Source organism: Rhinopithecus roxellana, chromosome 11, assembly GCF_007565055.1.
Source record: "Rhinopithecus roxellana isolate Shanxi Qingling chromosome 11, ASM756505v1, whole genome shotgun sequence".
Taxonomy (NCBI): Eukaryota; Metazoa; Chordata; class Mammalia; order Primates; family Cercopithecidae; genus Rhinopithecus; species Rhinopithecus roxellana.
In genome coordinates this window covers 64,330,234-64,355,086 of record NC_044559.1, presented here as the reverse complement: position 1 = coordinate 64,355,086, position 24,853 = coordinate 64,330,234, and the positions used below count along the sequence as shown (strand labels likewise).

At 36.2% G+C, this 24,853-nt stretch overlaps 2 protein-coding genes across 6 annotated transcripts in view; one reads left to right on the top strand and one right to left on the bottom strand.

Annotated features, from left to right (window-relative positions):
* KIF20B (kinesin family member 20B) overlaps positions 1–23,215 on the bottom strand; it is a 70,983-nt gene extending 47,768 nt beyond the window's left edge. For 3 of the 4 annotated variants that reach the window (XM_010380452.2, XM_030941348.1, XM_030941347.1), the window contains exons 1-14: positions 23,049–23,215; positions 19,275–19,422; positions 15,424–15,510; positions 15,216–15,332; positions 14,621–14,759; positions 13,531–13,715; positions 10,601–10,637; positions 9,487–9,714; positions 8,130–8,241; positions 7,179–7,250; positions 6,950–7,096; positions 5,806–5,968; positions 4,972–5,259; positions 221–360 (exon numbers count right to left, since the gene is read on the bottom strand). In XM_010380452.2, coding sequence (XP_010378754.2) covers positions 221–360; positions 4,972–5,259; positions 5,806–5,968; positions 6,950–7,096; positions 7,179–7,250; positions 8,130–8,241; positions 9,487–9,714; positions 10,601–10,637; positions 13,531–13,715; positions 14,621–14,759; positions 15,216–15,332; positions 15,424–15,510; positions 19,275–19,421 — 1,862 coding nt within the window. In that variant the 5' untranslated portion in view covers position 19,422; positions 23,049–23,215. Of the gene's footprint in view, positions 1–220; positions 361–4,971; positions 5,260–5,805; positions 5,969–6,949; positions 7,097–7,178; positions 7,251–8,129; positions 8,242–9,486; positions 9,715–10,600; positions 10,638–13,530; positions 13,716–14,620; positions 14,760–15,215; positions 15,333–15,423; positions 15,511–19,274; positions 19,423–22,550; positions 22,615–23,048 lie in introns of those variants that run through there. The other variant, XM_030941346.1, reaches the window with a different exon arrangement.
* Positions 23,216–23,306: 91 nt separating this feature from the next.
* The window catches only part of PANK1 (pantothenate kinase 1), a 122,331-nt gene continuing 120,784 nt past the window's right edge, over positions 23,307–24,853 (top strand). The window contains exon 1 of one of the 2 annotated variants that reach the window (XM_030941113.1): positions 23,307–23,623. The gene's annotated coding sequence lies outside the window, so the exon portion shown is untranslated. Of the gene's footprint in view, positions 23,628–24,853 lie in introns of both variants that reach the window. The other variant, XM_030941112.1, reaches the window with a different exon arrangement.

Genomic DNA, 24,853 nt, shown 5'->3' with positions numbered 1-24,853 from the left:
CTGACCTTAAGTGATCTGCCCGCCTAGGCCTCCCAAAATGTGGGGATTACAGGCATGAGCCACCACACCAGACCAGTAACAGCTGTTTTCTAGCTTGTATAAAGAGATCAGAATTCAGAAACCATCTAATATAAAAACAAGTAAATTAAGTAGGAAAAAAAAATCTAAAAAAGTAAATAAAATTCTCAATTTTTAACTGGACATGAAAGAAATAACTTACTTAAAGTCAGCTTCCCGTTGAGCCCAATATTGAGTAAACTCCTGTGTAACTTCTTCTCGAATTTTAAATTCCAAGGTTAACTTTTCCTTTTTTTCATTTATCAGTTTTTTTTTCAAGTCTTCTATTAAGTCCAACAGTTTCTATAACATGTAAATGATAAAATTCTTATAAGAATAAATATATCCCAAGAGAAATACCATCCAACTGTCCAAAAAATAAAACTTTTCATTTAGTCAATTATAATTATGTGTCCTTTTTAATAGTGATAATGTTCTCACTGAAAATTATATGCTTGCAGAAATCCGTTAATCTGAAAAATCAGGTTGGCCTCTCCATATTTAAGAAATAGACCTTTGGTAACTCAAATGTCTCACTGTCTACCTATACTAAGAAAATAACTAAAGTTAATTTGAGCATTTATTATCTATCAAGAACTACTCTGGCGAGTTCCATATTTGCTTCATTTAATCCACACAACTTTCTGTGAGCTTGGTATCATCCATATTTCGTAGGTGGGAAGCCTAACCATCAGATATCTGGTGAGTGCTAAAGGTTGAGTTTAAAAGTGGCCTGTAAAAGTCTAAAGCCCAAGGATTGTACACAGCAGAGAAGTTGCTTACTGCTGTGTGGTAGTAAGTGGCTTACACCCACTTACTAATCTGTCAAAGAAAGATGTTACATAAACTTATCTTATTAGGCTTTATAACTATCCAGATGTCAACAGCAATTCTATAGCCTTTGAAACACATACATAATCATGAGAAATGTACAATATGTAAATAAAGCAATAAATAAAACACTTAACATGACCATTATTCAACATAAATTGTAGCATTAACAGCTACATATTCTTTTTAATGCTTCTAATTTAAGTTACTCAACAACAAATTAAACAATAAACTCTAAGCTACAGATCTTCCAACGTCTCAACTTCATATTTGAAAATAGTTCTATAGATAACCTAACTTCGAAACTCTGCCTCCAAGAATTTATACTGAAGAAATAATTATAATATAACCCTATGTTCTGGCTGTATGAATGCTGATCAGTGTTGTTGTTTTGTGGTAGTAGTTGTGTTTAAATAAAGAAAAAGTGAACCTAACTCAACCAACCTTAAGGGATTGGTTTAATTACAGTACTATCATACAGCAAACTACTATAATCAATAATGATAACCTACATTAATAATTCATGGGCCGGGCGCGGTGGCTCACGCCTGTAATCCCAGCACTTTGGGAGGCCGAGGCGGGAGGATCACGAGGACAGGAGATCGAAATCATCCTGTCTAACATGGTGAAACCCCACCTCTACTAAAAAATACAAAAAATTAGCCGGGCAACGTGGCGGGCACCTGCAGTACCAGCTACTTGGGAGGCTGAGGCAGGAGAATGGCGTGAACCTGGGAGGTGGAGCTTGCAGTGAGCCGAGATCGCGCCAGTGCACTCCAGCCTGGGCGACAGAGTGAGACTTGTCTCAAAAAAATAAAAATTAAATTAAAAAATTCATACTTTTCACAATTTATTTTTATATAAAGAATACCAGGTTACAAAACAGTAACATATAATAAAAATCCATTAACGTGAGTGGTAGATTTTAAAGATATTTATATTTAAATTTTCTTTTTCACTCTACTATAAATATATAATACTGTTTTAATAATTTTAAACTACACACTTTGTATAAAAAAATAAATAATAACTATTGAAGGAGAAATCAAAATGCACGTGGAAAAACCTTCAGAAGTTTATTTTTTTTGAGACGAAGTCTCTCTCTGTCGCCCAGGCTGAAGTGCAGTGGTGCAATCTCGGCTCACTGCAAGCTCCGCCTCCCGGGCTCACGCCATTCTTCTGCCTCAGTCTCCCTAGTAGCTGGGACCACAGGCGCCTGCCACCATTCCTGGCTAATTTTTTGTATTTTTAGTAGAGACGGGGTTTCACCGTGTTAGCCAGGATGGTCTCAATCTCCTGACCTCATGATCCGCCCGCCTCGTTCTCCCAAAGTGCTGGGATTACAGGCATGAGCTGTGAGCCACCGCACTCAGCCGGAAGTTTAATAGTTTTCAATAATTAGATTTTATCATTGTTAGCATCTGATAAAGTTTTTGCTGAAAAAATTCAGGTTGGCTATTATAGCTAAATGAATTTAAGTATATGTATGCTAATATCAAGGTATTTTATAATGGTTTTTAGAAGTCCCAATCCTTTGATTAAAATGTGAATAAAGGGCTGGGCACATTGACTCACATCTGTAATCCCAGCACTTTGCAAGGCAGGAGGATTGCCTGAGCTCAAAAGTTCAAGATCAGCCTGGACAACAGAGCAAGGCCTCGTGTCTATAAAAAATTTTTAAAAATTAGTTAGGGGTGGTGGCATGCGTCTGCAGTCCCAGTTACTCAGGAGGCTGAGGCAAGAGGATCACTTGAGCCCAGGATTTCCAAGCAGCAGTGAGCCATAACTATACTATCACACTCCAGCCTGGGGAACAGAGCAAGACTTTGTCTCTAGAAGAAAACAAATAAAGCATGCCAACACCTAATCATGTTGATTTTTAAATGTCAAATATTAAACAACATTTTGATGAATTTCCTTAAAATATCTAGCCAATAAGATAAGCATTCACACTATATAATCCATCATAAACTATAGCATTAAATATTTTTCTCTAGTAGTTTCAGAAATTTTACTAACCAACATTATAAAAACAATTCAACTTTGAGATGAAAAAAAAATAAAACTGGGTTTTTTGGTTTGTTTAAGACAAGGCCTCACTCTGTCACCCAGGCCAGAGTGCAGTGGTGCAGTGATAGCTCACTGCTGCCTAGAAATCCTGGGCTCAAGCAATCTTCCCACTGCAGCCTCCCAAGTAGCTGGGACTACACGTGTGCGTCATCATGCCTGGCTAATTTTTTTTATTTTTTTGTAGAGACGGGGTCTCACTATGTTGCCCAGGCTGGTTTTGAACTCTTGAGCTCAAGCAATCCTCCTACCTCAGCTTCCCAAAGTGCTGGAATTACAGGTGTGAGCCACTATACCAGCCAAACTAGACTATTAATGGCTCCTTTCGTCCCTGAGGAGGTACTATTCAATACATTACAAAAGCCGAAGTAACAAGGTCTAATCACATCGTGACCAGATAAAGTGGGACTTGTACTACATCTGAAGCTATCATTCTTGTTTCCAAACATATGTTCAATAATCGCTTTCAGGGACATGAAGGTAAATTATTAAAATGAGAGTATTTAGCCCAATACATCATCAATCTACTTACACTTCTGCAATCCAAAAGAGTACTGATTCGTGATATGTCAACAACATTAAAGCACACCCATGAACACAGGTCTACTAGTGTTTCTAGGACACTGGTAAGAGGACTCCATGTATACTCATGGAGTTATGGCCAATTAAAGAGGGGATTAGGTGGCCAGGTAAGGTGGCTCACACCTGTAATCCTAGCACTTTGGGAGGCCGAGGCAGGCAATCACAAGGTCAGGAGTTCGAGACCAGCCTGGCCCACATGGTGAAACCCCGTCTCTACTAAAGATACAAAAAAACTTTACTGGGTATGGCTGCACATGCCTATCATCAGAGCTACTCGGGAGGCTAAGGGAGGAGAATCACTTGAACCCAGGAGGCAGAGGTTGCAGTGAGCCAAGATTGTGTCATTGTACTCTAGCCTGGGCAACTGGGCAAGACGCTCTCTCAAAAATAAATAAATAAATAAATACACACACACACACACACACACACACACACACACACACACACACACACACTATTATTAGACAGAAGCTGAAAAAACAACTGTTATATCTTATTTATAATAATAAGATGACAAACAATTACTGTTTTAGAAGATATGGGATCATAGGTACTTGGTAGGTACTTTTAGCACTTGTACTTGAGACTGCAAAATAAAAGTCTGATGGAATACATAAAATCACTTAGTGAAAGGATACTCACATGGTCTATAAGTATCACCCCATAGATAATATGCTTTTGCAATAAAGATCTGAAATACTGTATCTTAACCAAGTGAGCAAAACTTAGCATCTCTAAGAATGGAAAAATCAGACATTATGTGGCTCTTAGTGTGATGCAACGGAAAATTTACAACTTAACCTACATAAAAAACTTCCCTAATGTATTAAACCTAAATCATGAAGAAATAATCAAACAAATCTAGATTGCAGGTATTCTATGAGAAAACTAGGACCCACTTTTCAAAAATGTCAGTGCTAGATTAGAAATAACTAAAGAAACACAATAATCAAAAGCAATTTGTTAACTCTGGCTGTTGACAAAAACAAAGGGGCAATAAAGAACGTATCAGGAACACTGGAGAAATCTCAATACAAACAGTATACGAGGTTATATTAGTGTATCAGTGTTGAATTTCTTGGGTATGAAAATTTCATGGTCTTGTGATCATGACAAAAATGCCCATGTTCTTAGAAAAATATGTTCAAATATTTAGATGTAAGGTGTCATTATGTCTGGATCTTATTTTCAAATTCTACAGACCAAAAGATATGTATTTGCATACTCATAAAATGGTAACTGGAGAATCCAGGGGAAGGATAAATGAGTATTCATTGTGCTAGTCTTTCTATACGTTTGAAATTTTTCAAAATATAAAGTTGAACACAAAAACTTCAGTGTATTGTTGAAAAAAACTGAAGAGAGAGCCTTAAGATTTAACCTTAACTTCAGAATAAGAAGACAAGCATAGAAGTATGAGTTCTTAATACATACTCTTTTCTCCTCGTGGCTAATGAAAGCCTTATTTTCCTCTAATGTTTTATCTAGATCTTCATCAATAAGTTTAGTTTCCACATTTTGAGTTTCTTCAGAGTTTTCTAGCTCCTCAACTAAATCCTCGTCTTCCATCAAATCTTCCAGACTATTTTCCCATGAAATGGTGGCTCTTTTTACATTTAATATTTTATTATTTGAATTATTGTCTAGTGATACATCTTGAGAAGATCTGACAGGTCCAAATAATTTCTCTTGAGAGGAATTTAAAGTGTCTGGGACACAAACCTGTTAAAATATTCAATGTGACTTTTAAAACAGAAAAGACAAGAACTGTCCACTAGAAAATGATTATTTTATAAATTTAAGTCAATTGAAAACTCAAGTGCTAAAGGAAAAACTATTCAAACAAACATACAAACAGGAATCACCATCCCTAAATGAACATTCTGATAGGAAAAAAGCTACTTACACATGCAAACTACAGGAAAAAAATCTATCTTCCTGGGCTAAGTTATCAGTATTAATCTTAGCAGAGGGTTTTCCAATTACCCAGAAGCACCAAATGAATAAGATGAATGGCAGAGCAGACAATTCATTCCAAAAATACTCATTAATTTGTAATTGATGTTTATTATTAACTCTTATTACTAAAGGTCATTTTAATCCTAGCATGGGCAACTTTCAATCCCTTCTCATGTCTTCCTACTTGGTCAAATATTTACCTTTTTAATTTTCAATTATTTCCTAGGCTTACAGTATTAAGTACAAAATATTTATTTCAAGAAAAAGTATTAATATTCTAAGAAGAAGCTTAATAAAATAAATATTTACTTTTTGTGCAATGGCTGAGAACTTCAATACATTGAGTGTTTCATCATAGGCTACATAACATTGGCTGATGTTGACAATCATACATATTTTCCCTTTACCATTAAAAAAACTTTGAAAATAGTGAGTCAGTTTACTTTCCCGGAAAGGCACATGCTGTTGAAACCTATGGAAAAAATTTTCAGAAAACACTGTAAGTTAAAACACATCTCATGAAGTCGGGGTGCTGACAAATTTTACAAAGAAATAATTAAGCCATCTATCATGAAATTAAACTTTAGGGTAGCGATTATTTCCAGATGTAATATTCCTTCTCAGTTTTCATTTTATCTTTTCTTGTTTGTTTTTGTTTTGAGACAGGGTCCAGCTCGGTTGCCCAGACTGGAGTACAGTGGCACTCACAACTTACTGCAGCTTCAATCTGGTAGGCTCAAGAGATCCTCTCGCCTCTGCCTCCAGGTTAGCAGGAATTATGGGCGCCTGCTGCCACATCTGGTTAATTTTTTTATTTTTATTTTTAGTAGAGATGAGGCTGGTCTTGAACTGCTGGGCTCAAGCAATCCTCCTGCCTTGGCCTCCAAAAGTGCCGGGATTACAGGCATAAGCCACCATGCCTGGCTGTTTGTTTCAACTGCTGCTACTTACTAACAATAACTCACTATGTAAAATATAAAGAAAACCACATTCAACTGGGTTATGTTCTCTAGTATAGAGCAAGTATATAAGAGATGTCATGAAACACCCTAAGTAGAAATGGTGAAGGCTGATTTATATTTACTCAGCCTAAAATGCTAATTAATACAAAAATCTATTGCATCTAGAACCACACACAATGCATTAATAAGAAAAAGGTAGTTTTAGATCCTAAACCAGCATTAGAAGCTTCTCATTTACAGTGTCTATTGGTACAGATTTGCCATAGAAAATACTGCCTTTACTTGATGAGTTACTGGCATCAACTGACACTTCTATGATTGTCTTTAATCCAAGATCTCTTAAGCACTTGAATCACAATCTATACACAGTCATTACATAAGAAGCAGGTTAGAAATCAAAAAAGAACTTTCTAAAAACAAAAAAGTTGAAAGTTTAAATACTATAATATTTAATAAGCTAATAAGCTAACAACACTTTCAGAAACACTTACTTTGACTTTTCACTATTCTTCAAGACGTTAATACACTTTCCCAGAGTCAATAAAGAAGTGTTGATATTCCCAGTCTCTCTTAACCTTTCACCTTCATTCTGTGTCTTCATAGTTCGTTCTGAACCAGCAAGATCACATAAAGATAATCTGAATTAAGAAAAGAAAAATTACTTTAAAAGTTCTTCAAAACAATTACACATAATTACAATTTAAAGAATATTCAACTTACTCACTGACTCGAATTACACGAGACATTTCAGAATCTTCAATCTGTAATATTTTAATAGTGAATATGCTGTGACTGAAATACAAAGATCAAATGTTATCATTTTAATTTCTGCATTCTAAATAGGAGAGACAAGTATTCAAACCAACCTTATTTATACCCTAATATTAACTACAGTCCACCATTGCATTTTCCAATTAGCTGTTAGATATTTCAACCCAGTGTTCTACTGTCACTTACATACCCAAATGCCTAAAATCACCTTTTGCCTAGCTCTAAATCCCTCAAATTACCTCCTGACAGTTCAACTTCTATTAACAGTATCATTTATAATAAAGTCACAATTTATTTGAAAAGATAGTATTAGTTAACATGGTATTATATACAGCTAGCTAATACTCTGAATACACACGAAAGCAAAGCATACATTTGACCTATAGATCCAGATCTTGTATTGTCCCATGCCCAACTGACTATGGGAACAGGGCTCCTTCCCTCTTAAGAAAAAGGCTGCTTTAATTATCTCACTGCTTAAACTTATTTCCTTTGCCTCTCATCCCCCAAACCCATCAAAACGTATTTCCTTAACCCCTTGAGATTACACCCTCACTGAGTATGTTTATATAGTATCCAGGGGACAAGTGAGAAAGACCCAGAGAAAAGGCCACCATTATTACTAACTCCAAAAATACTGAGCTTAGATACTGACGTAAAAAAAAAGTAACAATATCTCAGAGACTTCCTATAAATTAATAAACCTGTCAGGACAGGAAACAGTATTGATAAATGTGTTTAGTGTTATTCTGTTTACCAAATGTTTTTTATGCCTTATAAATTTATTTAACAGAAGAGAACCTACTGCCCACTTTAATGTAAAATTAGCTGTGTTTAAATTAGCATAGAATACCATACCATCGGTGATTCGAGTTTACTCTTACAGAGTTTATTCTTTACCTCCTACTGGAAGCATTATTCAATTTTGTGAAGGCAACACTCTGGTGCTTTATTCCTAGTTTTAAAAGTCTATAGGCTTCTTTGGAATCAGATACTTGAATCCATTGTAGATCTTTAAAAAATAAAGAAGATATATATTAATTAATTGAGACAAAGAATGTGCTCTACAATGCAATCTCTTTGGAAGTCTTTTCCTAGTGACATATAATGAAATCTTCCTTCTGACAACACATCCTAGCTGGAGTCAACTCAGTTATTTCAGGTTACACCAGAGGGGAAAATTATAACAATGTTCAATGTAATTTAAATTACACAAACACACAAAGTAAATGTTTGTCAACAGAGTCTGCCAAATGGAAAATTAAATACAGTAACAATTCCTTAGAATTAGACACTCAGGGACAAAGAGAGGCAAAATACAGTACAGACTAAACCTGTAAAATTACCTAGTTATTAAACACTGAAGATTGTAATTTATTACTGAATGATAAAATCAGATTTATTGAATGACCAGTATTTTAATTGTTTTTTATTTTTATTTTTTATTTTTGGAGACAGGGTCTTACTCTGTTGCCCAGCCTGGAGTGCAAAAGTGTGACCATGGCTCTCTACAGCTTTGACCTCCTAGGCTCAAGTGATCCTCCTGCCTCAGCCTCCTGAGTAGATGGGACTAAAGATGCATACCACCATGCCAGGCTAATTTTTGTATTTTTTGTAGAGATGGCATTTTGCCATGTTGCCCAAGCTGGTCTCGAATTCCTGAGCTCAAGTGATCCACCCGCCTCAGCCTCCCAAAGTGCTAGGATCACAAGTGTGAGCCACTGCATCTGGCCAGCATTTTATAGAAATGACAAAGAATATAGAAAATATCACAGTGCATTCCTTATAGTAGAAGTATAATTAATGAAATTTTTCAGTTGTAAATATTACACATGTATATATATACATGCATGTAGGTACTGAGTCATGATGTTATTAATATGTATTTCCTACCGTGAATTGTTTTTAAAGGTTAGAAAAAACACTCTGGAAGGACAGTAACATTTCATAGCTGCAAAATTTGGACACTGTTACAAAGTAGGAGAATAATGTGAATATAACCATACACAGCTTTTCCCATCACCACAAATCCAATTAATGATACTCAAGCAAATACAATACCAAAATAGACCCCTTTATATTCAAGTTTAATAAATATACCAAAACATACTTCCAAAACACAAAATGATCTTCTTCTCTTAATGTTAATAATTAGCATTACAATTTTCAATTTTCTATTTGCTTTAGTCTTAACAGCTAGCACAAAGCCCAAGGAGAGAACTTCGGAACAATAAAATAAAAATATTCATTAGTATACCTTTTATAAAAGAATAGCCCTTTACATCTTGGGAAAGGCGCAGCATCTTTCTCTTTTGGAATTTAGATGATACAGGAACAAACAAGTCATAAATATATTCATTGTAAATTTCAAAGAAAGAAACCCACACAGAAAATTTTATATTATTAGCCATATTCAAGCTGGCTTGTTCACAATCTTTCATGGATTCTTCAAACTCTGAGATATTCAAAGAGTTAGTTAAACTTCCTACAAAAAAAAAAGAAAAAGAAAAAACAATAATCACAAAAGTAAGCAACTGACTAAAAATGTGACAAAAGTACAGATCGATTCCCAGACTTGAAAAACCAAGTATGCTTAATCTTTTGACCGTCTATGTTAAACACTTTTCGGAACAAAGGAAGATGTAAATAATAGCTGGTTTAACCAAAGTTAGACTACTTCCTATCATTCCTTTCTTTTTCAAAATATGTTAATGAACCAACAGAAATTAAATGTAAAGGACAAAGAAAAACAAAAGTGTCTTTCCAATTCAATATCAAAATTGTAACCAGTAAAAGGGGTATCTGTAACATTTAATACAAACAAAACATTACAATGACTGACATTTCATATAAATACGTATCATTTTCCAGGTATTACCGACTATGTCATTACAGAAATTAAATCCTTAGTAACCAAAGAAGAGGTCTATAGAAAAAAAATAAACACAATGTATAAAAAAAAATTTTTTTTTTTTTTTGAGACGGAGTCTCACTCTGTCCTCAGGTTGGAGTGCAGTGGTGCAATCTCAGCTCACTGCAACCTCCACTTTCTGAGTTCAAGTATTCTCCTGCTTCAGCCTCCCGGGTAGCTAGGACTACAGGCCCACGCCACCACACCCAGCCAATTTTTTAATTTTTACTAGAGACGGGGTTTCACCATGTTGGCCAGGATGGTCTCAATCTCCTGACCTCATGATCCACCCGCCTCTGCCTCTCAAAGTGCTGGGATTACAGGCGTGAGCCACCATGCCTGGCCTAAAAACTTTTTACTAATAAAAATAAAACATTAGAAGTGATTTAAAAATTAAAAGCTTTTCAAATGTACTTCATATAATCAACATATCAAAGATAGGTGAGCAATGAAACCTTACCATAAAGAGTATCATCACTGTCATTATGCATAGTAACCTAAAAAAGAAAGATTGTTTTAAAATTTTTTTTTTAAATTTTCATTAAGGTTAAATAATCAAGATATTAATTACCTATCCAAATAAGTCACTACCAAATCACAACCTTTCATCCACCCAATTCAATGAATTCTTTAATTTTTCCCAGTTAAATAATATAGTTTCATGGGAAAATACAGAGAACTATGAAAAATATTATCATGCATAATCCCTGCCACTCTGGTTGGTTACTACTAATATTTTAATATATTCCCCTTCTATTGTTTTCCCCACACTTATGTTGCAAGCTTTTTCTCCCTATAATTAAAAATTGTTTACAACAGTTGATGGCTATATAACACATGTGAAATGACTTAATTATTCCCTTATTATTAGACATTTAAATTATTCACCAAGTTTTGCCAAATATCTTTCTGTATTTTCTTCTGCATTCTAATTATTTCCTTAGAAATAGAAATAAACCCGTTTCCTTGGAGTATACACCTAAAACTGAATTGGTGGATGAAAAGATATAAAATATTTTAATGTTCTCACTCTTAACATTGTATTGTCAATTTGCTTTCTAGAACCATTTACAATGTATGAAAGTACATGATCTCATTTTTTTTAACGTTTTAATCATTTCATAGGCAAAATAGTATCAAGTTTTAACTGAATAACTTGTTAGAATTTTTTCTTTTTTTCTTTTTTTGAGACAGAGTCTTGCTCTGTCACCCAGGCTGGAATGTAGTGGCACAATCTCGGCTCATTGCAACCTCCACCTCTGGGGTTCAAGAGATTCTTGTGCCTCAGCCTCCCAAGCAGCTGAGGCTACAGGTGTGAGTCACCACGCCCAGCTCATGTTTTGTATTTTTAATAGAGACAGGGTTTCACCATGTTGGCCAGGCTGGTCTCGAACTCTTGGTCTCAACTGATCTGCCCGCCTCAGCCTCCCAAAGTTCTCAGATTACAGGCGTAAGCCACCATGCTCAGCGAAAAAATTTTTTTCATTATTAATGATTTTAATTTCCTCTATGAATTGGCTATGGAGTTATCCACCAATCTCCATAAATTTTGTTAAAATACAATTTTACTTTCAGAGACCATAGGCATAGACTCAACTTTGAACTCTACTGGTAACACACTTTTTACTGCCTTAAAACCCTGGTTTCTAAATGTTTTAAAAAAGAAAAATTCGCATTAATAGGTTAAAAATATTTACAAAAACAATTAGTAGTTTTTAACAGCCTTGAATAGAATAATGTCTGAAAATATACTACAAAATCCAGAAGGCACAAGAGGAATAAACAGACAAGTATAACTTCATTTTTTAAAGTTGATATGGTACCACCTTCTATAAAATAATACCTCCTCACAGTATTTTACATATTTATTTATTGTCAGTCTCCATGAGGGCAGTACCATTTGTCCTCAAAACTGAAAATACTGCCTGGAAAAAAAACAGGTGACTGAATAAAATTTGCTGAGTAGATGAATACTGAAAAACACAATGGGCCAGGCTTGGTAGCTCAAACATGTAATCTCAACACTTTGGAAGGCCAAGGGAGGAGGATCTCCTGAGGCCAAGAGTTCAAGTCCAGCCTAGGCGACATACCAAGACCCCATTTCTACAAAAAAATCAAAACAGCCAGGAGTGGTGGCATGCCCCTGTAGTTCCAGCTACTCAGAGGAGGTTGAGGCAGGAGAACCACTTGTGCCCAGGAGTTCAAGACAGCAGTGAGCTATGATCATATACCACTATACTCCAGCCTGGAGGACAAAGCAAGATCCTGTCTCTAAAAACTAAAAAAAGGAAGAAAAAAAAGAAAAACACAATGGGGGCAGGGGAGAAACAAGCAATAAGCCAGAAAATTTGCAACCCATACAGTAATACATTAATAATGTATTCATTTTTTAAATACATTTTAATAAATCAGTAAACAAGAAAAGTCATACAATACTAGAGAAATGGACAAAGAACGTATGTGACAAATCACAGGAAAAAATTCTAAGATGTACTAATCACCTAATTTACAATTAAAGAAATAAAAAGTAAGCTGAAGTGAGCCATTTTTTACCTATCAAACCAGACATTATTAAATATCCAATCTTGGCCTGAGTTTGGGAAAATTAGCACCAAATATATTTGCAATGGAATGTTTCTTCACTGAAACACTGTTCAAAATAGTAAAACATAGAAACAATACAAATGGCCATCAATGGAGACTTGGTTTTAAAGGTTGATTTAAAATTTAAAAAAAGAAGTTAAAGACTTAACAGATAAAAGGCACATGATTTAAGGTTGGAAGAGTTTTAAGATATGCTAAATGAAATACCAAGTCACAGAATGGTAAGCATAGTAAGATCTCTTTTTTGTTTAAAAAAAAAAAAAAAAACTATATCATACATATAAAGACAAAGGTATGAAGATATATACATCATATATATGTTTGTGTATATACAGATAGAAAGCTCTGCATATGGATTTTATACAGAGAGAGAAAAGGCCCAAAAAAGGTGCTTTCCAATCTATTAATAATTTTTTCTTTAGGAATGAAATTAAAGGAAACTTTTACTTTTTACTTCTCACATTCCCTATTTTAAATTTTGGGTGCATATTATTTTCACAATTAAAAAACAGAATTTTAAAAAATCATTACATAAAAAGCACAATGCTGGCTCTACAACAATCAAAAAAGATTTCAGACCATTTACATTTGTATTGTTGAAACATTCTTGCTGTTGGTACAAACAGAAAAGATGTCTTCAAACTTTAAGCTTTATTTTTCTCGAAAAAATAAATAATAAAAAACACTAACACCACAAAACAGATTCCAATATATGGTGAAACAATCTAAAGGGTTTATAAGAAGTCAGGAATTATACATATTTTACATACTAAAATATTTTCATACCTCTTTAATTTGCCGAAGCAATACACTTTTGCCAGCAATTTCTTCTTTCTCTTGTTCTGATGATAACCGTAAGTATTCTCTAGATCTATGTGGTTTAAGGTTCATCTTTGTATACAGTCTTTCTTGAAGACTATCAAATAATACATTCAAAGTTCGAGGCAGAATGCCCATATTTTCTTCTGTGCCTGCAAAAGGAATTTTTGTGTTACACTTTCTCAGTCTACTAGGAAAGAGGAAACTTTCCTTGTTTATTAAAGCTCCTTTTATAATACCAATAGGCAAGAGTCAACAATTAAAATGAAAATGATAGAAGGTGAGGATTACTCAGTTTTCCATCACTTTGTTATTCACTGTAGGTAATTACCAACATTTTATTGACTATTATTCTGATGTAAACCTGAAATTTTACATTCAGATAATGCAACCATATTAAGATTTGTAATCACCCACAACCACAAACTATAAAAGTAAAATGAAATATAAAATTTCTTCCTGGTCATTTATGCTTAATTCTCTGTATCACATCAATACTTTTTATGGATTTTAATCATCATCTAAATCTCTATCAATGGGTATTTTCACAAATGAATTAAATAAATTTGAATTAAAAGCCAATAGCAAGGCCAGGCGTGGTGGCTCTTGCCTGCAATCCAAGCACCTTGGGAGACCAAGGTGGGCAGATCACCTGAGGTCAGGAGTTCGAGACTAGCCTGCCCAAAATGGTGAACCCCCATTTCTACAAAAATATAAAAATTAGCTTGGCAAAATATAAAAAACTGGTGGCACATGCCTGTAGTCCCAGCCACTCGGGAAGCTCAGTAGCTGAGGCAGGAGAGTCGTTTGAACCCAGGAATCAGAGGTTGCAGTGAGCCGAGATCACACCACTGCACGCCAGCCTGGTGGGCAACATAGTGAGACTGTCTCCAGAAAAAAAACCAACAGCAATACATAATCAATATGCTAGTACTATTAAAAATAGAGCAAACACATACTAGGTAATAGCGACATAACTACATGTATATATTATAAAAATACTGAGTGATTATTATTGCTTCCTTATCCTTTCCAACCAAAATAAAACAATATTTACCTTGAAATGTATATGTTTTTCCTGAATTGGTTAGCCCGTAAGTAAAAATCAGACGACTTTGTCCTTTCAAGAGGTCTTTTACTGGTTGCATAATGCAACCCTGAAAGAATTCCTTCTGTGTAGTTGCTGGGCCAAAAACCTAAGCAAGCATTTTTAAAAAACTCTTTTTAGAAAATTCAAGTTAATATTAATAGTGTGTTCCATCCCAACACACTGTTTAAAAATTTTAAAGATTCATTCTTAAAACAGGTGCCATATCCCCACTCCCACAAATACACTTGATAGTTTTACCACCAGAAAGTTTTCAAGATAGAAATCTGTACCAAGGAATTAAGAATTCACCTAAGTTTTGAAAAGAGTATTTCTTAAAAATATATTAATAATAATTTTAACACTACAGTGATCTCTCTACATCCAATTATATATTTCCAGACCTGAGATTTGAGTCTTATTCTTAAGGAAAAAATACTAGAACCTAAAATCTAAGTTGCATAAGCACAAAATGTATAGTTCACTATATATAATTATATAGCAATTTAGCCTAAGCCAAGTCTCTTTATCTTTAAAACAAAAAACAAAAACACTTCAGTTTTACCTTGGAAAAACTGAATTTCTGGGCCATCTGCCCCGAGCTTTTCTCACTTAACCGACCAAGGATGCATTGAGGCTCTTTCAGCACAACAGTCTGTGAATCCAGAATATGCACACAGCCCTAGAATACATACCCCCAATAAATAAAAACTAGTATTTTGCCAATTTAAAAGAAAATAAAATATTAAAATTCTATTAAATTCAACACAAACCTCAGACTCATGTTCTTTTTCTGACTGTGTAAATGGTCTTATTCGAAGACAAACCTGGAGATAATCTTTGGATTCGAAACTGTTTGCCTTAAGAAATAAAGGAGAACAATATTGTGTTTTTGAAAGATACGGCTTTTCAGAGACCATCTTTCCTTAACATAGCTAATTTTTACATAATAATCTCAGATCATAAAGAATTTCTAAACAGTCACTATCTGGCTTTTAATCATGTTAGAAAAACTCAACAAATCTATTTAAATAAAAACAAAATACACCAAAAAAAATCCAACTTCCTCCATCTCCTGTATTTATACATGAAGTTTACAAAAAGCCTTTATTCCACAAAAGCCTAATATAATTAATGAGGCCCTAAGTCATTGGAAAATATAACTCTAGAATAAATCAAAAGTAACTAGAATATTCTATTATTCAAATGCTCAATTCCACGAGGCATTCAGAATTTTTTTACTATGTACCATTCTCCTTGTTACTTTTTCTGAGCAAGAAACGTGCATAGAAAATATAATTTTAAAGAAATGTTTTAACTTTAAAAAAATAAAATAAAAAGGAAACAACTACTTGACAAATGCAACTTAACCAAAACAGACATAAGTAGAAAATCTGAATAACCCAATTTCTATTAAGCAAACTGAATCCATTTTCAAACTAAATAATGACACACAAAAAAATCCAGGACCTAGTATTTTAACGGTAAATTCTATCAAACATTTAAGAAAATAATCAGCACAGGAGTAGTGACTCACGCCTGTAATCCCAACGCTTTGGTAGGCCGAGGCAGGTGGATCACCTGAGGTCGGGAGTTCAAGACCAACCTGACCAACATAGAGAAACCCCATTTCAACTAAAAATACAAAATTAGCCAGGCATGGATTAGCCAGGCATGGTGGCGCATGCCAGTAATCCCAGCTGCTCAGGAGGCTGAGGCAGGAGAATCGCTTGAACCCGGGAGGCCAAGATTGCGGTGAGCCGAGATGGCTCCACTGCACTCCAGCCTGGGCAACAAGAGCAAATCTCCGACTCAAAAAAAAAACCACACAAATTGTACATAAACTCTTTAAGAAAATACAGGAAGAGAAAATACCTTAACTCATTTTGAGTTTGGCATAACCTGAATGACACAACTGACAAAGATAGCCTCAGAAAAAAATTAGAAAACAAAATAGCATATTAAGATATATGCAAAAGTTCCCACGCAAAATACTAGCCAATATATAAAACAGGATAATAATATCTAACCAAGAATGGTTTATCCTAGGAATATAAAGTCAGTTTAACATTCAAAAATCAATCCAGGCAATTAACCATATTAAAAGAATAAATGAAGAGAAACTTTTATCTCTACAGATGGAAAAAAAGCATTTGACAAAATCCAACGTCCATTTGTAATAAAAAATCTCAGCAGAGTGTAATGAATGCAAACTCTCTCATCCTGATAAAGGGCACTTACAAAAAATCTATAGCTAACAACACACTTAACAGGAAAGACTCAATCTAAGATGAGTAGCAGAATGAGTAATAAGAAGAGGATTTCTGCTTCCCCACTTCCAGTAACACTGTATTAAAGGTTCTAGCTGGTGTAATTGGGTGTGAGGGGGGAAAGGAAATGGGGGAAAGGAAATGGGGGAAGAAAAAAGGAGGGGTAAAGGAAAGAAAAAGAAAGGGAAGAGAAAAGGAAAGGAAAAAGGTAAAAGGGAAGGGAAGAAGAGAAAGAAAGAAGGGGAGGGGAAAGAAGGGGAAAGAAAAGGAAAAGAAAAATGGAAGGAAAAAAAAGGAAATGAAAAGACAAAAATCCAAATTGGAAAGGAAGAAATAAAATTTTCTTTATTTAGAAACAACATGAACATATGCATACAAAATCCAACAAGTCTACAAAAAATTAACTTATACTAACAGAATGCTAATCAGAGGTTACTTGGAGGTGTGATGGGAGGGAGGACTTACAGGGAGCCTCAAGGAAACTTTTGAGGGTAATGGATATACTCATTAGCTTGACTTTGGTGACAGTTACACAAGTGTATGCATATGTCAAAACTTATCAAACTGCATATTTGAAATATATGCAGTTTTTCATTATGCCTAAAGCAACTAAAAATATTATTTACAATAGCATCAAATAACATAAAATGTTTATAAATATATTTGACAAAAGACACGAAACGCCTCTACACTGACAAGTAAAAAATACCACTGAGGCATTAAAGACCTAAATAAAATGAAGAATACCATGTTCATGGATTAAAACTCAATATTGTCAAGATGTTAATTCTCTCCAAATTGATTCACAGATTTAATGCAATCTCAGTCAAAAATCTCAAGATGCTGTCTTGTAGAAACTGGTAAGCTGATTCTAAAATTTATGAATATGCAAAGGACCTAGAAAAGCCAAAATTTTCCTAGAAAAGCAAAATTGGAGAATTCACATTACCTAATTTCAAGAATCATTATAAACCTACAGAAACAGATGGTGTTGTGTTGGAATAAGGACAAATAGGTCAAAGGAAGAGAATAAAATCCAGAAATAGATACACATATACAGTCATTTGTAAAGGCACCAAAACAATGGGGAAAGGAAAGTCTTTTCAACAGATAATGCTGAAATAACTATTTATGTAGTTAAAAAAATGTATGGAAGCTAAAAAGAAAAAGAAAAAAGTTAACCTAGGTCCCTGTATCAACTGCACACAAAAACGGTTCAAAATGGACCATAGATATAACTACTCAAATGAAAGCCATAAAATTTCTAGAAAAAGTAAGACAAAAACTTTAGGGAAGGCAAAAGTTTCTTAAAGAGAACACACACACACACACATACACACACACACACACACACAAATTCACCAAAAAAGAAAAATAAATGTTAAACTGAATGTCTTTAAATTTTAAAACATCGGATCAAGACACTATTACCCTGACAAAGGATTTGTATACACAAAGATTTCTCACACAACACTAATGAAACAACCTAATTTAAATGGGAAAAAGACCTGAAGAGACACTTTACAAAGAAAGTAGAAAAATGGCCAAGAATACTTGAAAGAGTGCTCATCAGAGCAAACTAAAACCAAAACAGGATACCATTACACATCCACTAGAAATAAAGATTTACATTATCAAGTGTTGGCAAAGAGGTAGAAGCACTGGAACCTACACACATTGCTGGTGCTGGAACAGCTACTTTGAAAAACAGTTTTGTAGTTACTTATAAAGTTAAACTTACACAGTTTGTATTCCTAGGTATTTACCAAAGAAAAATGAAAACACAAATCCACAAAAAGGCTTGCACAAGAATGTTCAGAGCGGCATTACTTATAATGGCCTCAAACTGTAAACTACCTAACCGTCCATCAAATGATAAATGGAAATGTGGCATATCTGAACAACAGACAACTACTTAGCAATAAAAAGGAAAAAACTACTGATAGATGATGCATGACAAATCTCAAAAACGTCATGCCAATCCAGGAGTCAATAAATTTTCTCTGTAAAAAGCTAGCTAGTTAATATTTTAGGTTCTAGAGACCCTATAGTCTCTGTCACAACTACTCAACTCTGCCATGTTAGTGTCACAACAAATGTAGTAAATAAACCAAAAAGTACAATTGTGATGCAATAAAAATTTATTTATGGACAGTGAGATGTTTGAAATTCATATAATTTGTTATGTGACATTATTCCTATTTTGATTTTTCTTCCACTATTTAAAAATATAAAAACCATTCTTAGCTTGTATCTAAGTACAAAAACAGGTAATACAAAAATAGGCCGTTGTTTGCCAACCTTTGTATTAGAAGGAGGCATAATAATCAACACAATGTTTTTCTTGTACTTACCTCAGTGTTTGGAGCAACTAAGGAAAATTCATGAGACAGATCAAGCTTAATGCCATCAAAATTTATTTCTGAAGGCCTTGCAATTGGGTCAGCACTAAAAACATAAGATGGTCGAGGTACTCCCTCTTGATTAAAATTAGATTCCATTCTGCAAGAATAACAGTAACATTTTTAACAACATTAATAAGTCAGCATATAAACCACCCACACTTTCAAAAGTCTAGCCCACTACTTCCCTCCAAATAACTAGATTTTAGAAAAGAAAAGCATTACATTTCTTCATTTATAACACAATAGCCTACAGGAAAGATAAAAGATCAAATTTACAGACTCTGAATCTAATAATACTGAACACAGCCTACTATTTTCATATAATATCCATTCAAAGATGTTTCATGAGTACAGGTAATCTGTAAAGATGGTATAAAACATTTACTCTCTCCCTGAAATCCTTTCAAAACTCAAATAGTAAGGAGATTGCACAGAGTAAATTATAACCTTGTGTTATCTACTTAGTGACTCCTGTAGAATGTTACTTAACAGACTTTATTTTAGCATTTAGAAGTTAAAACTCAGTTATCTGGGCTTGGCGTGGTGGCTCACACCTGTAATCCCAGCACTTTGGGAGGCCAAGGGGGGTGGGGGTGGATCACGAGGCCAGGAGTTCAAGACCAGCCTAGCCAAGACGGTGAAATCCCACCTCTACTAAAAATACAAAATAATTAGCCGGCCGTGGTGCCAGGTGCCTGTAACCCCAGCTACTCGAGAGGCTGAGGCAGAGAACTGCTTGAACCCCGGACGTGGAGGTTGCAGTGAGTTGAGATCGCGCCACTGCACTCAAGCCTGGGCGACAGAGAGAGACTCCGTCAAGGGGAGGAAAAAAAAAAAAAACCTCAGCTATCTGAAAAATTACTTTCAATTTCAAATTCAAGTAAAAAGTAAAATAATATATGTAAACACATTCAAAACAGTACCTGACACATCACAGGTTTTAAGTTAAATAGGAATAATGCATCAGTAAACTATCACAATTGAATTAAACATAAAATCACTAAACTAAAAGGTAAACTTAAGGATAATCTTAACTAAAAAATACTAACATTCTAATATTTACTGAGAATCTACTAGATGTACAATACCAGAGAGAGGGGGAGGACTCTGAGCTGTTTTTTGACAAGATTATAAAATATCCAGATCAGTGACTCCCAAACTAAGGTCCCTAGCTCAAGAAAGTAGTAACGAGCAAAACCCACAGGTATTATATAAAATGAACCAAACATGGCCCTTGCATGATGGCCCTAAATTATATACTTCTTCACAGCTGGTAGGGATCTTAGCTCAAACGCCCACTGGATCAAAGACCATAAATGTTTAAAATAAAAATTAAAAAGCCTATGGCCAGGAGCAGAGGCTCATGCCTATAATCCCACCACTTTGGGAGGCCAAGGCGGGTGGATCACAAGGTCAGGAGATCGAGACCATCCTGGCCAACATGGTGAAATCCCATCTCTACTAAAAATACAAAAACATTAGCCGGGTGTGGTGGCGTGCGCCTGAAGTCCCAGCTACTAAGGAGGGTGAGGCAGGAGAATCACTTGAACCCAGGAGGTAGAGGTTGCAGTGAGCCGAGATCGTGCCACTGCACTCCAGCCTGACAACAGAGCAAGACTCTGTCTCAAAAAAAAAAAAAAAAAAAAAAAAAAAAAAAAAAAAGCCTGCTGGGGTGCCAAACTCAAATTCTGAAGCATCCATTTACTTTCAATATGGCCCAAAATAAGCATATTTTTAGCCATTTAGAGCCTGCCAAGTTTGAACGCCCCATGAAACTGCACCCAACATTTGCCAGACACATAAAACCTGGGATTATCAAGACCCCCAAGCGGCTGCTGCCCTTGAGAGTTCTATGATCCAGAGACTCCCCACTGTGCAACATCACTTAAACATGTAAGCCCCTCTATGATTCTTTCCTCCCCACTCCCCATCCCCCTTGCCCTCTTTGCCCTCTGGATGGTGGTCCCTCACCCTGGTCTAGAAAACGTCCCATACTGAGAGGGATTTCCTTTGCCTACAATTCTGTCAAAGTCCTTGTTTATTCCTGTCACCTTGTTGACAATCTTTTTCCTTGATCAGGCTGAAATTCCTAAACTTATCACAAGAAGATGGCTGGATTTTTTCCCCCTAAATTACAAAAGGACTAAGGAAAGCACCGATCTAGATCATGGGGAAGGGGGTGCAGAGCGGGGAGCATTTGCAAAATGTTAAAGTACCGGCTTGACATTTCAAAACACAGAGCTCATGGAAATGCCCAGAAAACTAAAAAACATCTGTGGCTTCAAATAATAACTTTTGGTTTAAAGAAAAGTGTTGATAAATCTTTTAAACTGCTGAATTAAAAAAGAATATTCCTGTGTACGAAAAGCAGTTATAATAAAGTATTTGTTCATATGCTCATTTTTCAATGAACAAACTACTTCCTAGCATTTCTAAAAGTGTTGAGATGTAACTTCTTGCAATTTTATATGACTACTACTTATATATGGCCTACCCTACTAAACTGGAAACTTCTTGATGGCAAGAACCTTATCTTATACCACTCTGTAGCCCCTATAACAAATTCAGTGACTTATGTAGGGATGAAGACTCTCTAATGACTTAAAATAATGGTTATAAAGAAAAAACTCTTCCCCCCTTACCCCCCTTCAAAAATCGGTCCTAATCTGTAATACTATATTTCATGAGGCTTCAAGACCTCATTTTTCATTTCAAAAGGCTGCTCTGACTGGAAAACTGCATCTTTATCGTCTCTCCAATAAGAATCCGCAATTGGAGACTTTAGTGAAAAATAGTAGAATCTGTTACTGAATGAGGTTTCTGAATGTGGTCTACAACACACAGCCTCAAAAAAAAGTCTTCACAACTAACTGATGAGTATTTTACGTTATTTTACAATTTAAAATCTGGAGTCTTGGACATGTAATAAAACACATACACTGTTACACTACCTAACCCATAAGGCATGAACTTGTGTAAACTAGTACTTTAGCAAAAAATATTAGAGAATTGTGCCAGACAGGCATCACTGAACCAGGGAGCGAATCGAGATGGAGAAAGCCTTCTGAACCGGTGAATAACAGCAGTCACTGTGCCACGAACTCTTCAGCCTAGCACTGCAAAACCCTAGAAGGGCAAGCCCCAAGCACCAGTAGGAGTAGTCTGGAAATAAGTGCACAGAGGCCACCACAGGGCTCCCCCCCGCAAAAAGGCCGTGTTACCTACCTGCCGAGCAAACTGCTCACCTCAGAGCTTCAGAAAACTAGCTGTGGCAAAAGAGGCCTGTTTCTCAACAACAGAAGCAACAACAATAATAATATTAATGACTGCAAACATTTAGTAACTACTGTGTGCCAGCACTAACAACTTTACACATTACCATTTAATCTTCACAAAAGCCGAAAGATATTGATACTTTATTGCCGCCCTTTAACCGATAAGAAAACTAAGATACAGAGAGATTAAATGAATTGTCTTGCGTCACTCAACTAATAAGCAGTGGCGGCGAGATTTAAACTCTAACCGAAATAGTATGACTCAATGCTCGCTGCGTACCCGGTGTTCCCATCGCTCCGCAACCCAGTTCCTGACAGTAATCTCCACGGGGGTACGAGCACTGTCGGAACATGTCCACATTGCCAAAGCCGTTTCCCCACCTTAGGCCCCATATATATGCAATCACCCACCTCCTTCCCTACACTTTCCCCTGGGCCACCTCCTCACCTGCAAACGTCGCTAGTTAGCCGGACCCGCGAGAAGCACTGCGAGGTTAGGGTTTTCAAATTCAAACAATGGCGGCCAGGGCACCGCACTGAACGCTGGGAGTGGGTGGGGCGTCCGGACCTCCGCCAGGGAGCGCTGCCGGCTCGCGCTGCGGACTTTCTAGTGGCTCCCGGAAGAAGCTCTCCAATGTGAGGGCGGGTCTTGAAACGCGGGCAGCCAATGAGCGGAAGCAGGCGTGGACAGCCCGGGTGCCGACGGTCTCGTTTGCCTACCAGCCCGGCTAGTCGGGTACTAATAGTGCGCTTCCTTACGGCTGTTGTGAGTCCCACGCTGTTGACTGTGACACCGATCTCCGATTCTGTCCTCGAGGCAATAAAGATGTGGCGAAGGCCCGACGTGAGGCCGCTGCCACTGCACTTAGTCCTGCGACTCCCCAAGGACTGGCCGAGGAATGGCGGGCCAGCCACTTCCCAGTACTGTCCCTACGGGGTTTGAAAAGACTCGGCATCCCGGGATCCGGAGGGTCACTTCCCTCGCTGCATCCCCATTGTGCAACTGCCAGTCTCAAAATTGATGTAGGTAAGCTTATGAATGTTAAAACTAATGAATGCAAGATGCTAAAACAAAGCATTAACGGAAAGGTTGTCGGGGAAGAGGATGTTAGTATCTCAAAGAATTACCCTACAGATCATTTATTATAAAGGGAAAGTAGAATTTTACGCTGAAGAGATTAGACATACCTTAACTAAGTGAAGATACTTAGCATCGCTAATAGCACCTGATACTGTTTGTATTGTACTAGAAATGTTTGACATGAATCTAATCATGAGGAAACAATCAGAAAAAAAACAATGTAGAACATTCTACAAGACAACAGGCCTAGGCTCTTCTTCAGAAGTGTCAGTGTCGGCCGGGCGCGGTGGCTCAAGCCTGTAATCCCAGCACTTTGGGAGGCCGAGACGGGCGGATCACGAGGTCAGGAGATCGAGACCATCCTGGCTAACACTGTGAAACCCCGTCTCTACTAAAAAATACAAAAAACTAGCCGGGCGAGGTGGCGGGCGCCTGTAGTCCCAGCTACTCGGGAGGCTGAGGCAGGAGAATGGCGTAAACCCGGGAGGCGGAGCTTGCAGTGAGCTGAGATCCCGCCACTGCACTCCAGCCCGGGCGACAGAGCAAGACTCCGTCTCAAAAAAAAAAAAAAAAAAAAAAGAAGTGTCAGTGTCGTGACAGAAAAAAGAAAAAAACGAAGTGGACCGTTGCTTTAGTCGAGAGTCAAAAGAAACCAAATGAAATCTGTGAATCTTGGCTGGTTCATAGATTAAAAAAAACAACAAAACTGCGAAATATATTTGTGGACAATTGGTGAAATTTAAATATGACCTACATATTAGATGAATCAGTTTTAAATTGGTTACATGTGAGAATGAATTTGTGGTTAAGTGGAAGAATGCCTTTGTTTTTGGAAGGCGCTGGCGCTTGCTAAAGTAATTAGCAAAGTGTCACAGGTTTGCAGCTTACCTTCAAAAGATATGGCAAAAAAATAAAATAGAGAAAGCAAATGTGGCAAAATATTAGTAATTGGTGAATCTAGGTGAAGGGTATAATGGTGTACATCGTACTAGTCTTGCAACTTTGTAAAATAACTGAGATTTTCTAAAATAAAAAGAGGAGAGGGAAAAAGGAATAAAATTCTGATCTTTACCCCGGCCTCCCAGGTCCTGCACAATCAGGTGTCGGCCAACCTCACTGCCCACTAACTGTACAGTAAGTTGATCTGCTCTGGATACCTCAAACACAACTTC